The 15,828-nt window shown below is 35.4% G+C and overlaps 1 protein-coding gene across 1 annotated transcript in view; it reads left to right on the plus strand.

Annotated features, from left to right (window-relative positions):
• ANO3 (anoctamin 3) overlaps positions 1-15,828 on the plus strand; it is a 230,987-nt gene that overhangs the window by 79,657 nt on the left and 135,502 nt on the right. The window contains exons 5-6 of the mRNA XM_074227568.1: positions 8,755-8,799; positions 12,082-12,213. Of these exons, the coding sequence (XP_074083669.1) occupies positions 8,755-8,799; positions 12,082-12,213 (177 nt within the window). The remainder of the gene's footprint in view (positions 1-8,754; positions 8,800-12,081; positions 12,214-15,828) is intronic.

A 15,828-nucleotide genomic window follows, 5' to 3' on the forward strand; every position in this document is an offset into this window, starting at 1 on the left:
TAGTCCTACAATGTCATTTTGATGATGAGGAGGAAATTAGGAACCAAACTATAGTACCTCAGATTCCAAATTTAAGAGTCTGTTGTTTGGTCATTTTTCAGTCATGTCCAGTTCTTCCAGATGCCATTTTGGTTTTTGTTTTTTTTTGGCAAAAGATACTAGAGAGGGTTTTCTATTTCCTTTCCTAACTCATTTTATAAATGAGTAAACTGAGGTAAACAAGGCCAAGTGACTTGCCCAGGATCACACAGCTATTGGTGTCTGAGGTCATATTTGAATTTGTGAAAATAAGTCTTCCAGACCCCAAGTCTAGTGCACTATCCACTGTTCCACCTAACTTCCTAAAAGGAGTCTTTGAGGTTAACTAATCAAACTTCATTTTATAAATGAGGAAGATAGGAGTGAAGAGACTTGTTTAAAGTCACATAGTAAGCAGAAGAGCTGGGTTTCAAACCCAGTTCTTTCAACTCCCTAGACTTAATTCATGCCCTGACTCATTCAACTCAACCACATTTTCTTCTCCCATTGTGGAGAAATAATTTTTCTAAGTTTGAACCAAGAGTAAATTTCAGGGCCAGACCTGGAACCTAGAAGCTAATAAAAACTCCACTTATCTTTCTACTATAGCCATACAATATTTGGAAAAATAACCAGGAATATATCATGATGATGATGATGTTAATATTTGTTCTTTGTTCTCCAAGACAACCATGAAATCAGGAAATTACTGCCATTATATGCATATGAATTGTATTTCAATTAGGAAGGGCTGTGTTAAGTCACCAACTGTACTTTCTCCCCCCGGAATCATATGGATCCAGTGGCCAGAGATGAATCAGGATGACTGAAGAGAGCTCTGGATATGAGGCAGCCAGGATTAAGTGACTTACCCAAGGTCACACAGCTAGTAAGCATCTAAGGCCAGATTTGAACTCAGGTCTTCCCAACATCAAGACTGGTATTCTACCCACTGTGCCATCTAGCTGCCCGACAAGGAAATATATAGCATAACCTCCACCACCCCACCCCCACCACCACTATATAATTGTTCAAGAATCTTAATCAAGATGATTAAAACTATCAGAAAACAAAGATTCACAGAGAGATTTTTTAAAGAGCTTCATCACTATGTTTGAAAAGACCTGAATGACACTACAAAGTGATTGGACTGGATAGGTTAAAGTCAACAAATGTCTGAAATTAATTTTCATCATTTTCTTGGAGTAGACTTGAGGGATCAAAAAAGGAAACTTGGAAATATATCAGATGATAATGCTGATTTTCTGTAATTTTTTCCTGTTAACATTTTCAGAACATCTAAAAAGAATCTTGAAGTAGTTGCCAGGAATATGATAACTCTTGAAATATAATTAAACTTATTTCCTTTTTTTTATTCAATCTCTCAGCATGATACTTTGCTTCCTACCTCTAACAAACTGAAAAACATTGTGAGGCCACAGCCCAACTTCTACCACTCATTACATCCCTATCATTTATGAACAAACTTTAAAACTTGCTGCAAAATTTGTTGTACAATAACTTGTGGTTGTTGCCACCAGGAAGGGAAAGGAATTGGGCAGCTAGGTGGCACATTGGATAGAGCACAGGCCCTGGAGTCAGGAGGACCTGAGTTCAAATTCGACCTCAGACACTTAATAGTTACCTAGCTGTGTGGACTTGGGCAAGCCACTTAAGCCCATTGCCTTGCAAAAAACAAACTTAGGAAAAAAAGAATGGAAAGATACTTTTTTGAAGTTTAGCCTGGTTTATTTTGGATAGTTTCAGTTGATCAAATACCACAGATATTTTTGAAGTAGTGTATATAGTAAACCTTGTACTAGATGATACTTTGTCCTAATATATCTGGCATATGGTAGGTGCTTAATGAATGATCTTTGATTGTTTACTGGACACAAAACCATGTAGATAAAAACTGGCAGCATAATGTCTATATGGTACCAACTTATATGTTTTTTTAAACTTCCTTGTAACTGAGTACATTTCTCACTTGTCATTCTATGTTTGACACTGGAAGACATATCCTCAAGCATTTGGTCACAAAAGTCAGTTTAAGCATCATCTCTCATGAAGAACATTTTTGTCACTCAAAATATTTTGCATGTATAATCTTAAAGGTCTCTGCCATTTGGATACTTCTGTGTAAGATTTTCTGCATCACTGACTTATGATTGTTGTCAGGGACAAATTGTGTTGCTTCTAAAGACCATGTTGTCATAACAGAAGGAAGTGTCTAACATTCTGGGATTTTTTTCTCCCCCTGTATTTCCATTATTTGTCCTGAATTTAGCTGAGTGAAGCCCTGACCTTGTCATCTTTGAAAATGAGCTTTCATCTACAAGCAGACAGGAATTAGAGAGGTGTTGGGTTTAAATTGCCATTTAAATATCTGTAAAGGGTGATGCCTTTACTTTCTCAAATGAGTTTGTAAGCTAGGATAACAACCCCCAAAATGATTTGGCATTTTAACAAATGATTTTTATCTCATTGGATAAAATACAAATGGTGATCTGCTAACCAGAAATCCAAGAGGATAAAGCTCAAAAAAAAAAATGCCATCTTAACGTAGTGGCTGGTCACCAAAGAGTAGCACAAACCTAGACCTGTCTATCTTTTGCTATATAAGGCAGGAAATGCTAGCCATGCCACCATCTCCTTCACAAAGGACACTATCCACTGGGATCCTTGCAGTGATCAAAACATTTTCAGAAACAAAAGCCATAAGGAAAATTTGAAAGAGATCCCTGAGATGTGTGACATCATGATGGTGATGGTGCTGAAAACAAACAAACCAAAAAATTTAAGAGAATTCGGTCTTCCTCTGTTACATATAAACTCCTTAATGTGCATTGAAAGCTTTCCACCATCTGGTCCCATCCTGTGTTTTTCTATTTCTCCTTCATGAACTGTCCAACCAAATTAGATTGTTCACTATTCCCTAACCCAAGCTTTCCAAATCTGACCTTTGTGCATTCTCATAAGCTAAAATCTAGAATGCCTTCCCTCTGCACTCTTGCCTCTCAGATTGCTTGCCTTCCCTTTAGACTCAGCTTGGGTTTCTACTTCCTAAAGACTTTCCCAATACCCTTTCCTCCTTGATGTTTTTTTTCTCTCTTTCCTCAGTTTTACTTATATAAGAAGTTCCAGTGTAAGCGTTATGTCTCTACCATTAGCAGAATATAAAGCAAGGGTCCTTTCATTTTTTCTAAGTATTTTACATGTATTTGGTCTTCAGTAAAAGTCTGTTGAATCATTATTTTAGAGATGATTTGTTTTAGGGAAGATTATGTTTTCCTCTCCCTCTCTATGCCTTTATTTCATTGAAATACACAAAAGCAGCTAATGAAGTTCTTGCTTTGCAACATTTTTATTGGGTTCCTGTCTCCCCTTTGTTCCTGAGAGACAGTATCATAGTGGATAAAAAGTTAAGACTTAAAAATTGGGAAATCGCATTTCCAGTCCTCTCTTTGACATGTCTTGGCTGTTGTGTGATCCTAAAAGAGTTAGCAATTTGCAGAGAAGGTGCTGAACTGTTTTGTTAAAACCAGTTTCTTAACACCTCACACCCTTTACCAAGATAAGATCCAAATGGTTACAGGATTTAGACATAAAAAACAATACTATAAGCAAATTAGAAGATCAAGGACTAGTTTACCTGTCAGATCTATGGAAAGGGAAGCAGTTTATGACTAAGGAAGAGATGGAGAATGTCACTAAAAACAAACTAGATGATTTCGATTACATTAAGTTAAAAAGCTTTTGCACAGACAAAACCACTATAATCACGATCCAAAGAAATGTAGTAAACTGGGAAACAATGTTTACAACTAATGTTTCTGACAAAGGACACATTTCTAAAATATACAGAGAACTGAGTCATATTTTTAAAAAAAAGCCATTCCCCAATTGACAAATGGTCAAAGGAAATGCAAAGACAATTTATAGATGAGGAGATCAAAGCAATCCTTAGTCATATGAAAAATTGCTCTAAATCATTACTTATTAGATAAATGCAGATTAAAACTTCTCTGAAGTACCACTTCACACCTCCCAGAATGATCATTATGATCAGAAAGGATAGTGATCATTGTTGGAAGGGTTTCGGGAAATCAAGGACACTATTACATTGTTGGTGGAGCTGTGAACTCATCCAACCTTTCTGGAGAGAAATTTGGAACTATGTCCAAAGGGCCACAAAAATGTACATACCCTTTGTTCCAGCAGTACCACTACTGGGTCTATACCCTGAAGAGATGATGGAAAAGGGTAAAAACATCACTTGTACAAAAATATTCATAGCAGCCCTGTTCATGATGGCAAAGAATTAGAAATTAAGTAAATGTCCTTCAATTGGGAAATGGCTTAGCAAACTGTGGTTTATGTATATCATGGAACACTATTGTTCTATTAGAAATCAGGAAGAATGGGAATTCAGGGAAGCCTGGAGGGATTTGCATGAACTGATGCTGAGTGAGATGAGCAGAACCAGAAAAACACTGTACACCCTAACAGCAACATGGGGGTGATGAGAAACCTTGATGGACTCGCTCATTCCATCAGTGCAACAATCATGGACAATTTGGAGCTCTCTGCAATGGTGAACACCATCTGTATCCAGAGAAACAACTGTGGATTTGGACCAAGGACTATTACCTTAAATTTAGAAAAAAAAAAAAAAACTGATGTCTTCTTGTCTGATCTTGCTATCTCTTATACTTTATGTTTCTTCCTTAAGGATATGATATCTCTCTCATCTCACTCAATTTGGTTCAATGTACAACATGGAAACAGTGTAAAGACTGGCAAATTGCCTTCTGTGGGCGGGGGAGAGAAGTAAGATTAGGGGGAAAATTGTAAAACAAAATAAATAAAAGCAGTTTCTTCATTTGGAATTACCTGCAGCACTGAAATCCTAATTTGGTCTGTAATCTAAACCTTTGCATCTTCTTATGCATCCCCAGATGTTCTCTCTTCTGATTATCTTAAGAATACTATGTTTAGTATATGTATCAAAAGCACTCTTAAGATGGTTTTCAAAAATCATGTCTAATGTAGTTGAAACTGTTTTGTTTTGTTTTCTTTTTAGAGGCAATTGGGATTGTGACTTGTCCAGGTCACATAGCTGGATTTGAATTCAGGTCCTTCTGACTCCAGGGTTAAGGCTCTATCCACTGTGCCAACTTCCTGCCCTACCCCCGCCCAGTTGATACCCTCTTATTTTTTTTTTTAAAAAACATGAAATTTTATTCTCTGGAATTTACCATACTATTATGTGAAGGGCATTTTAGTAAAGACCACTATAGTTGTTATCCTTTTAACAAAGATATGATGGTCTAAGACTAAACAGTTGGATAATAAAGTTGAATTAGAGTTGGTTCGTGCATTTAAGTAACCTATAGTTCATTAATTGAAATAACAATTTGTCAATCATCTAAAGCTATTCATCCCTAATTTAAACTGTTGACTTCACTTCAAGTAGAATCAACTGCTTTAAAATTAAATTACTATGAAACTGAGATTATGAAAACCTCATGTCAGCATCTGTTCTCTCCTGGTGTTCTTGATAATTTTCTTCTGTCAAGAAGGATCTTATCTGTTTTCTGCAGTCTTCTATTTCTCTACCTAAATTCTTCCCCTACCCTTTTTTCTTTCATCTTATTTGCCTTGTTTTATAATCCTTTCGATAGTCTTGCCTTGACCCACCCTTCATCTCAGTTCTTTAAGTATAGGTTCTTATTCTAGAAACTTTGAATTTGTTTTACTTTTTAAATATTTTGATAATTGTATTTCAGTATAATTGGGATTTTTTGTGCTCCTTTGAATTTGATTTCAATCAATTAAAAATGTTATGTTGAAAAGGGGTTCATTGGCTTTACCAGATAGCCAAAGGGGACCATAACACAAAACAAACATTAAGACCCTTTTACTTAAAGAATTCAGCTTCTCGGGTGGCTAGGTGGCCCAATGGATAAAGCACCAGCCCGGGAGCCAAGAATACCTGGGTTCAAATTGGGTCTCAGACACTTAATAATTACCTAGCTGTGTGGCCTTGGACAAGCCACTTAATCCCATTTGTCTTGCAAAAACCTACAAAAAAAAAAAGAATTCAGCTTCTCCCTTTATGAATTTCTAAAATATTTATTTAACTATATATATGTATTTGTAAAATAAGGTTTTATTTTATTACATTTTTAAAATATGAATAATGAAAGACTCATTTTTCTGAGTTCAAATCTTGTCTCAGTCATTTTATCTGTGACACTGGGCATGTCAGTTAATCCTATTTGCCTCAGGTAACTCATTTGTAAAATGAACTAGAGAAGGAAGTAGCGATTTACAACAAGACAGCCTCAAATGGGTTCACAGAGTTGGACATGACTGAACAATAACAGTATAAATTATTGAAGAGACCAGTTCATTTTATTATGTATTTCAGTTCAAAAAAGTCTATGCTATGTACTAACCACTGTGTGGTCAACCCTGGTGGTGATGATAATAATGATAATGATAATGATAATGATAATGATAATGATAATAATAGACATGAGCATATTTTCTATTATATATTTGGTATTAAAGATTGCATAATAATCATATTTTTTCAAATACAATGCAATATCATATCATAGAATAAAATATCACTGTTACAAATACAATTAGAGCATTTCTATACCATTTTAAAGTTTACAAAGTGCTTTAAAAATATCACCTTTGATCTTCACATCAATACTGGGAGATGGGTGCTGTTATCCCCATTTTACAGATGAGGAAATTGAATTAGACCCAGGTGAAGTGATTTGCTCAGGGTCATACAGTTAATAAGTGTCTACGTCTATATTGGAACAGAGAATTTCTTTTCCCAAGGTCCAGAGCTGTATCCACAATGTTAACTTACAAAGACAAAAGTGAAAACATTTCTACCCCAAGGCTTCCAGTGAGAACAATGAGTATTTAATGAGAAACAGTAATGGCTACATATTAAAAATCTATGATTTAGACCCACTGTGCAGTAAGATTCCCTTTAACAATTCAGAACAATCACTTCACTAGTTGCATTTCTGCTCCACAATATTAAGCAATATCTTAAAATGTGCTGTCAGCTCATGGCAATTATGATGCTTACCTTTGTTTTCAATGGACACATATCTCAATTAAGAATGGCTAATACTCAGGGGCAGCTAGGTGGCGTAGTGGATAAAGCACCAGCCCTGGAGTCAGGAGTACCTGGTAGGGTTCAAATCTGGTCTCAGACACTTAATAATGACCTAGCTGTGTGGCCTTGGGCAAGCCACTTAAGCCCATTTGCCTTGCAAAAACCTAACCCCACCCCCCCCCCCAAAAAAACAAGAATGGCTAATACTCCATAGAAATAATTTCAAGTAAATACTCCTCAGCTACCAGAAATTTGGGTCTAGATTTTTATTCAATCCAACTTTCCTTTTTCCTGTAAATACATAGTATTATCAACCAATTAGCTGTGCTAATTATACATGTGATCTTTACTATCTTATAGATACATTCCTGGAACTTTCTATTGAGGTGAAAATTCATCTTAAATTTTGTGAAAAGAAGTTTATTCTTTGTTCCAACATCATGTTATTTTCTAGCTTCAATGAGTGAAATTTAAAATATGGTCTCCAAAAGTAATATATTTCCTATTTTTAAAGAATAGCGTGCCTAAAAATAATCAAACCAATGATATTATAATAATGGTAATAATAATAATGATGATGATAGCAATAACAATAATAGTTTTTAATGTAGTCCTTTAAGGTTCAAAAAGATGTTTGCATGTTATCTCAGACATTATTAATAAATCTACCCATAATTCTGGATGACTTCCATCATCCATTCCATCAGATAACTGCTCTTTCTGGAGACCTGGTGCCTAATTTGTCTGGTTTATTTGTCACATAGAGTTGTTATGTTCTCTGTTTTGTCAGTTTCTTATATAAAAGAATAACATTCCTTCTCACAACAATTATCAGATTGATTATTCCACCAACTGGTCCTGAAATCCATAGCACAAAAAAGGGAGAAAAAGAAAACTTTAAAATCTTCATTTATTTTAATATAACTAGTGGAAATTCAAATGTACTCATTCATTACACTTCAATTTTTTTTTGGGGGGGGGGACTGGACTGAATTGGGAAAAGAGTATCTCAGAAAATCACAGTTTAATAAGTAACTATACAGATACTACCAAAGGTTTAATATTTTTTTTGTATCTTTGTTCCTCTGGCAATATGGATTATGTCCAGATGGAGATTATGTATTAATGTCTTTGGTTGTTGGAAGAAAGAAAATTCTGACTATTTCAATATTTTTGTCTTTAAACTGATCTTAAAAATAAATGAGCAGAGGATTTTGTGAGGTGATTTCTGGTCATGTAGTAGTCTCAAATCTCTCAAAGCTTCAATTTTTAGGGACTTAAAAGTCTTCTTTTTTAGCTGATTATGTATTTTAAGCATTTTCTTATTTATTGCTATGGAATTTTATGCCCCCTGAAATATTGTTTCAACTAAGGTCTTGTTTCTGTGGGACCAATTAATGTCATTGATTAAAGTAATGTTGTATTCTTAAATCTGCCTTCTTCATATAGATAAAGTTCACTGGCTTAAAATTTTCAAGTCTGGTATTCCTGAATATTATAGTTAACCTTCATTATAACTTCTCTCAAGTATACTCAGCTGATTTCTTTCTTATTTTCCTTTTTTTTTTTTTTGCTTGTTCCAGGAAAAAATGCTATTATACTGACTGGAAGAACAGAACCCTGAATAGGTTGGTAAATGATAAAGTTACTGTGACGCCAGTTATTATCCTCAAGGAAACAAAAATCTGCAATTCAATTCTACCTTATAAACCAGCTGCAAATTCAAGGAGAAAATAATGAGTTGGACTGTGTTCAGGAAGATTCCCAAAATGTCATTATACTAAATAATGCAATGTTTTAAAATTGCCCAGACAGTTGATTTGCTCCTTTTTTACTCTAAGATGTGGCCAGAAATCTTACACAGATTAAATGATGTGGAAATGGGGTTTTACCTGAATGAAATTTTAGTTCTTGAAACAGAACATCACACAATGTGGTATTGATTATGTTGCTGTTATTAGAGTAAATTTGTAAAAATAAAAGGGCAGGAAACAGAGATAATTCAAGTCGGTGTCTTCATCTGTAAGATGAGGCCCAAAGAGGGAAATATTCATTTTATTAGCTAGATAATAATAATGACAAAATTAGAATTAATTTCAAAGTTGAGAATCTTGGCTCCCAGTTGGGTAATGTTGGAGCTGACCAGTATTTTAAACATATGTTAAAAAAAATAAATCTACATAGATAGTCATGATAGCTACCATAAAGATGAAATGATGGTGCCAGACTATCTGAAACCTAAGACAAGAGGATCTTTGGATTACTATATGAAGTTTCTGAAGGAAATGATCAGTTTCATGGAGTCTCAAACAAAAGGTTTCTGTAATGTTGGTATACTATCATTTATGACCAAAAACATAGAAGGAGGATCAAAACCAAAACAGAAATGTGAAGGTGGAAAAAATATACTGAATGGAATGTTATTAGGAATATTAAAATAAAATCAATTTAAAGGTTAGAGAAATAACTAGAATCATAGCATTGTAGAAAGAAGCAGAAGAGAATCTTAGAGCAGAGAATGTTTTTAAACATAGAACAGAGAATGTCAGAACTGGAAGAATGTTTAAAGACCTCATTGTTCAGAGCATAATGTATCAGAATTAAAAGTTATCTGCAAGGGAACTTAAAACCCCAAATATTTAGAGAGAAGTTACATCAAAATATAGAACATAGAATATAAAAGCTTCATAGGACCTTGGAACTTGGAACATAGACTATCAGAGATAGGAGTCACCTAAGAAGCTCGCCTGTAGAATGTCAGAGGCTAAGATTTTAGAATTTAACTGATCCAAAACACTCATTTTTTAAAAATATATATGTAATGAAGAATATAACATATCCCAAAATATTAGGTCAGTCCACTTGATAAAGAATTGAAAGTTACTAGTTCTATGCTAAATTTCTGGTTTAATATTATTCTAAGTCTGGAAAATGAAAGGTAATAACAAAAATTTATTATTCATTTTAAATTTAAATTAGTTATGGCAAAATTTTTATACTTTGTAAGTCATAAATCAAAAACAGAATAAGTATTCATTGAATGAATTATTCTTTCCATTCTAAATTGTAGTCAAATTTAACCAGATCAAATCAACTTACTATGTCCTTAATTTAGGACAAATCCTGTCTCACATTTTTTTTTAATTTTCTTATTAAAAAGTACTCTGTTCTGGTCTCTACTCATCAGTCTGCCCTTGACTTTTTGAATAATTTAGAACAGTTTTCATATTCTCTCTAGGTCCCAGTGTAGACATCAAGACTAATGATTAGTGGGATGGCTGTGAATGTATGAATGAATGAAATGGGTTTGAGTTTAGGTGATTTCTAAGGTCCTTTCTTAGTCTATTCTTGGTGATAGAATAAAATTAGCAAACAGTTGCCATAGAAGCAGACAGAGGAGTGGAATAGGAAAGAGACATATTACATAAAGCAAAGAACCAATTATAATACTACCTCATATAGAAAGATATGAATGTATCTTACATACACAAACACATACACATGCACTCATATATATAACTTTATATATATATATATATATATAATCAGACTTCTATGAAATAGAAAAATGGAAACGTAATTTTTTGCTGTGCATTTTGGAATTAAAACTAATCAATAGAAACAGAAAGCTTAAGTGATTTGCCCAAAGTCACACAGGAAGTATCTGTGACAGTATTTGAATTTGGGTCTTCCTGAATCAAATTTCACTCTATTTTCCACAGTTATGTTCTATAAAATTGTTCCTAAGGCTATATAGTGGTTTCTTATCTATATAGCTAACATCAAATGGTTTGAATTTCAGATTCCTTTGATACTTTATCTCCTAAAATAAGTCTAGATAGCATGGGTCTGGTTTCTTAAAGTCAAAATCTGCTGAAAGAGAGAATCTTTGCCTTAACTTTATACATTATGAATGAGCAGGATCATGTATGGCAGGGGTGGATTAATAAAATGGGCGTCAGAAGCCTTGATTTGTAAACTCTGCCATAAACTATCTGGGTGACCTTGACATGCCACAAAGTTTCTCTGATCATGGAGCACTCACCTACTAAGTGGGAAAATATAGGAAAATCCTAAGGTCCTTTAAGGTTCTAAAAGTCTTTAATTCCAGTTCTTTCAAACTAATGGGGTGGGTCTGAAAACCATAAACTTTTTATACCAATGATGCTTTCAAATCAAGTTGAGACTGCTCTGAATTGATCAAAGGCTTATAAATCTTTAAACCTTCCTATTATGCCATTGTATCTGAGTTATAGAAGTTGGGTGTGGGTTCATAGGGAGAATAGAAAACATCTAGTATTGATAGTCTAGGCAGTCCCCATCCCTGCCCTCCGATGGCATCAGTGGTGTGACCAAGAGGTGACTCCTTTGTGGAGGGTAGAATGTCACTGAATGATTAGAATTCCTGAATATCAGAACCCAGGTCATAGAATTTGAGAGCTAGAAAAAAGGATCTAGTCCATCCTTTGCAGGAAAGAAATCCCCACTATAATAATACCCAAAAATCAATGGGTTTTGTTCTCTTTATAGGCAGATAATGCATTTATTAAATATTTATTATATGTCAACCATTGTGCAATGTATTCTATTACAGTACATCTGATAACAACAATAAATTGGACCTTGTTATGAAGTCTGACATAAATAAAAAATAGTAAATGAATGGAGCATACTGTGGGGTGAGGGGTGGGGAGAAGAGTAGGTCCTTGATCTAATTCCCATTCACCACTTACTCCAAAACTGATTAAGGGCAGGTCATATAACCTCTTCATTAAAGGTATAAGGTACTCACTTGTAGAATGAATTCTAGAAATCTGTTTCGCTCTGCATTTATGGGTCTCGGCACAAGATAAATGTGAGATTGTGATAGCCACCTCACCTAATCCAATCTAAATTGTGATTTTCCCTAGTTTGTATCGAAAGACCATCCAGCTAAGAAGCTGGCTTCCCAAAAACCCAATGCAACTTGACAAAGAGGCTCTACCTGACTTGGAGGAGACAGACTGCTATACAGCCCCCTTCAGCCGGGCACGCATGCACCAGTAAGTATCACCACCCACACAGGCCTCTCATGGTCTCATGTATTCACTATACTGTAAAACTAGGGCTACCCATGACAGAGTGCAGGAACTGCAGTATCTCTATGGCTTGTCAATTTGGGCAGAGTCTTTATTTTCTTATTAATATTTAACACTTAATTTCTATGCAACACTCAGTGAGCATTATGAATTCTTTGTTTTATGAGTCATATAGATTTAAATCATAAATATTACAATATTTATGGACTGATCATCTAATAGCCAGCCTGTTATGCCTACCTAACGATTGCTGTTATGGGAGACAGCAAGAGAGAGATCATAATAATACAGTAAATTTAATTCATTGGGTATTTGCAGAGAGTCTACCATGGACAGGGCTAAGTACTGAACAGAGAGTGATAAATTGGGAACCAAGAACTGGACTCTAACCCCCCAATTCAGATATTTTACTAGGTAGTCACTTAAACTTTGTTAGCTCCAGTTTCTTCATCTGCAAAATGGGAATATTAATGTCTACAGTAGATGAAATAGTAGATAGAGTACTATATCGAGAGTTAGGATAAATCCTGCTTCTGACACTAGCTATGAGACCCTGGGTGAATCATTTCATTTCTACAATTTTTTTCATCAGGGAAATGAGGGTAACAATAGCATCAATGTAAATGTTAATTATTTTTATTTGCAGTAGTAGTAATATTAATTTTACAAGTTTGTCATGAGGATCAAATAAAATAAGGGAGAAGCCACTATTTACAGACCTCAGTGTGCTAAAGAAATATCAATTATTGAGCTTTTTCTAACAATATTCCCACATCAGTGCTTTATTTTCTTTTGTTCTAACACTGAAAATATTAGAGGGTTGATGAAATTGGGAGTAGGGGAACATTTAAATCTGTGATCAGTCTAGGAGCAAACAGCAAATATGAGTCAGAAATCCCGAATTCAAGTGACCATGACTTTGAGGACAGTTCTCTAGCCACTGTACTTGCAGATTTTCAAATAGATCTGTGGTCTTTGCAGTTCAGCTGTTCTTTCCAAAGATGCAAACCTTACTGCATTCATGACTATCCATCCTTGTCCATATCTTCCCATGAGTTTGCTAGGGGTGGACTGGGGTCTGACCAATGTGCTGACAGTCATTTTTAGTTTATTCTGACATAAAAAATATGCCAGTGAGCTGTCTTTCATCTCGCTTTTTGAAAATCTTCATCAATCTGTGTCCAGTCCACACCCACAATCAGTCAGTTAATCCACATTTATTAAGCATTTCCTATGAGCCAGAAGGTGTTCCAAAAGTGCAGTGTCTCAACACTGACCTCAATCTATCCTATGTGTTCAGTATTGCCTAGCCGTAAATTAGCAATGGCAGAATTTTGTCAGGGAATTCAAGTAGAGGAGGGATTACTTGTAGATGGAAAGCTCCTCAAGATGGTCATGTTAGCAGATGGCACTGCACAATTTCTTAAGAATACTGAGGAATCTCCCAAAAGAAATCCTTAACCACTCAAAAGAGTTTAGCCTTCACCATTCACATAAGAATGTTCAAATGGACAAATAATTGTATTATACCTTTTAGGTTGCGCATTTGGGTATTTAACCTAGAGAATTTGTTTATCACTTTGTAAGTATGGGATGTACAATAGAAAATGCTATCAGTCCAGAATTCAATAGTTGAAAATTGGCTTCAGGAAATTTCAAAGTTTCGTTGTTGAGTTTAGGCTTTTCCTAAATACAAAGGTTTATCCTTTAAATGCCAATATATCCAATACCCTCTGGTATTATTGTAAGTTTTCATCATTTGAGGTGAATGAGGTAACTGGTCAGACTAAGATGCTCTCTTTTTTTTGTTTTGGGGTTTTGGGGGTTTTTTTTTGTATTTTGCTAGGCAATGGGGTTAAGTGGCTTACCCAAGGTCACACAGCTAGTGTCTGAGATCGAATTTGAACTCAAGTACTCCTGACTCCAGGGCCAGTACTCTATCCAGTGCGCCACCTAGTTGTCCTGCTAAGATGCTGTCTTAAAGGACATTATCTCTTTCATTAATCAAATTCATTAAGTGAAGAAAGCCTACATATTTGGGAGGGGGGCGATGGTATGGGGTTAATTGACTTACCGGAGGTCATACAGCTAAGTGAAACTTAAAGACACTTGAAGTCTGAGACTGGAGTTGAACTCCAGGCCCAGTGCTCTATCCACTGAGCTACCTGCCTCCCCATCCCCACATAGAGTTTTTTTTAAAAAAAGTTAGAATGTGGTTAGCAAAAATAAGCTCTCAATCAGATAATTCCTCAAATGTATAGATAATGATTGAACCATAACATTGGGGTGACCATGAAGGACTAGCCATAGAGCATTTTCACTAAGGTAGAAGCAGCATTTATAAGAATCCTAACATGGTGTAATATATAGAACACTTCATTTTGAGTCAGGCAGCCTATAATATACTTTAAACCCTGACTTGGACATTTCTTGACTTTGTGACCTTAGACAAGTAATTTAACCTCTGCCAATCTCAAACTTCCTCGTCTGTAAAATAAGGGAGATGAACTAGATAACCTCTAAGGATTCCTCAAAGTAAATCTATAATCTTTGACTTTCTCTCATTTTCTTTATCAAAAGATATGCATGTTTGATTCAATGGTTCTGGGTGGCAGAGGGAATAGAGCACTGGCCTTGGAGTTAGGATGATGCCAGTTTGAAATAGGCTTCAGATACTTGACACAAACTAATTGTGTGACCTTGAACAAGTCAATTAACCTGAATTGCCTTGCATCAAGGGTCCATCTCCAACCATTCTGATCCATATTTGGCCACTGGACCCAGTTGATTCTGAGGAATGAGGCTAGTGACTTAGCATAGTACCTCTTCACTCAAATCCAATTGATGTGTTTGTCATGGCATCACTTCCCTGATGCAAAGGTCTTCTTCAAGAATGAAGGACAGGGAACAGCTAGGTAGCACAATATGTCCTGGAGTCAATAATTACTTACCTGTGTGACCTTAGGCAAGTCACTTAACCCCATTGTCTTCCAAAAAAACAACAAATCCCCCCAAAAAAACAAGAAGAATAAAGGACAAACCTCATCATAATCATCATCATCGGTTCCATCTAGTTCGAAGTCAATGTTTGTATATGTCTAACCTGTGGAATGACTTTTAGATCTTTGGAAGGTTGGCCACTAGGAGGTAGAATATTTTGTGCAATAATAACGTTATCTTGTGAGCAAAGGGAGAGAGCCTGCAATGATGGTAATGAGAGAGAGAAAGAGAAGAAATACTGATTGGAGGACAGATGGATAGATAGATAACAGATAGATGAAGACATATTTATATGGGGGGGTAGGCGTAGAGGTAGACAGGCAGAACAAGCATGAAAACTAGACAACTCCTATTCAAAGCAGGCTGATTTTTGAGGAGGTAAAGCAGTTTGGGGAGTGAATTGTTCTGAGGTAAAAGTGACCATGGCAGGAGTCCATCAAGGAATGGCAACCTGACCTTGAACCCATTAACCAGGAGAATAGACTTTAGGGTAAAATCCTACCAAGGGGAGTAAAGTCACTGAGGAAATGGAGCAGTTTAGTCATTGAATTGGACTGGTGATGCAATTAATTCTGTAGT

Source organism: Macrotis lagotis, chromosome 3 (assembly GCF_037893015.1).
Source record: "Macrotis lagotis isolate mMagLag1 chromosome 3, bilby.v1.9.chrom.fasta, whole genome shotgun sequence".
In the NCBI taxonomy this organism is placed as follows: domain Eukaryota; kingdom Metazoa; phylum Chordata; class Mammalia; order Peramelemorphia; family Peramelidae; genus Macrotis; species Macrotis lagotis.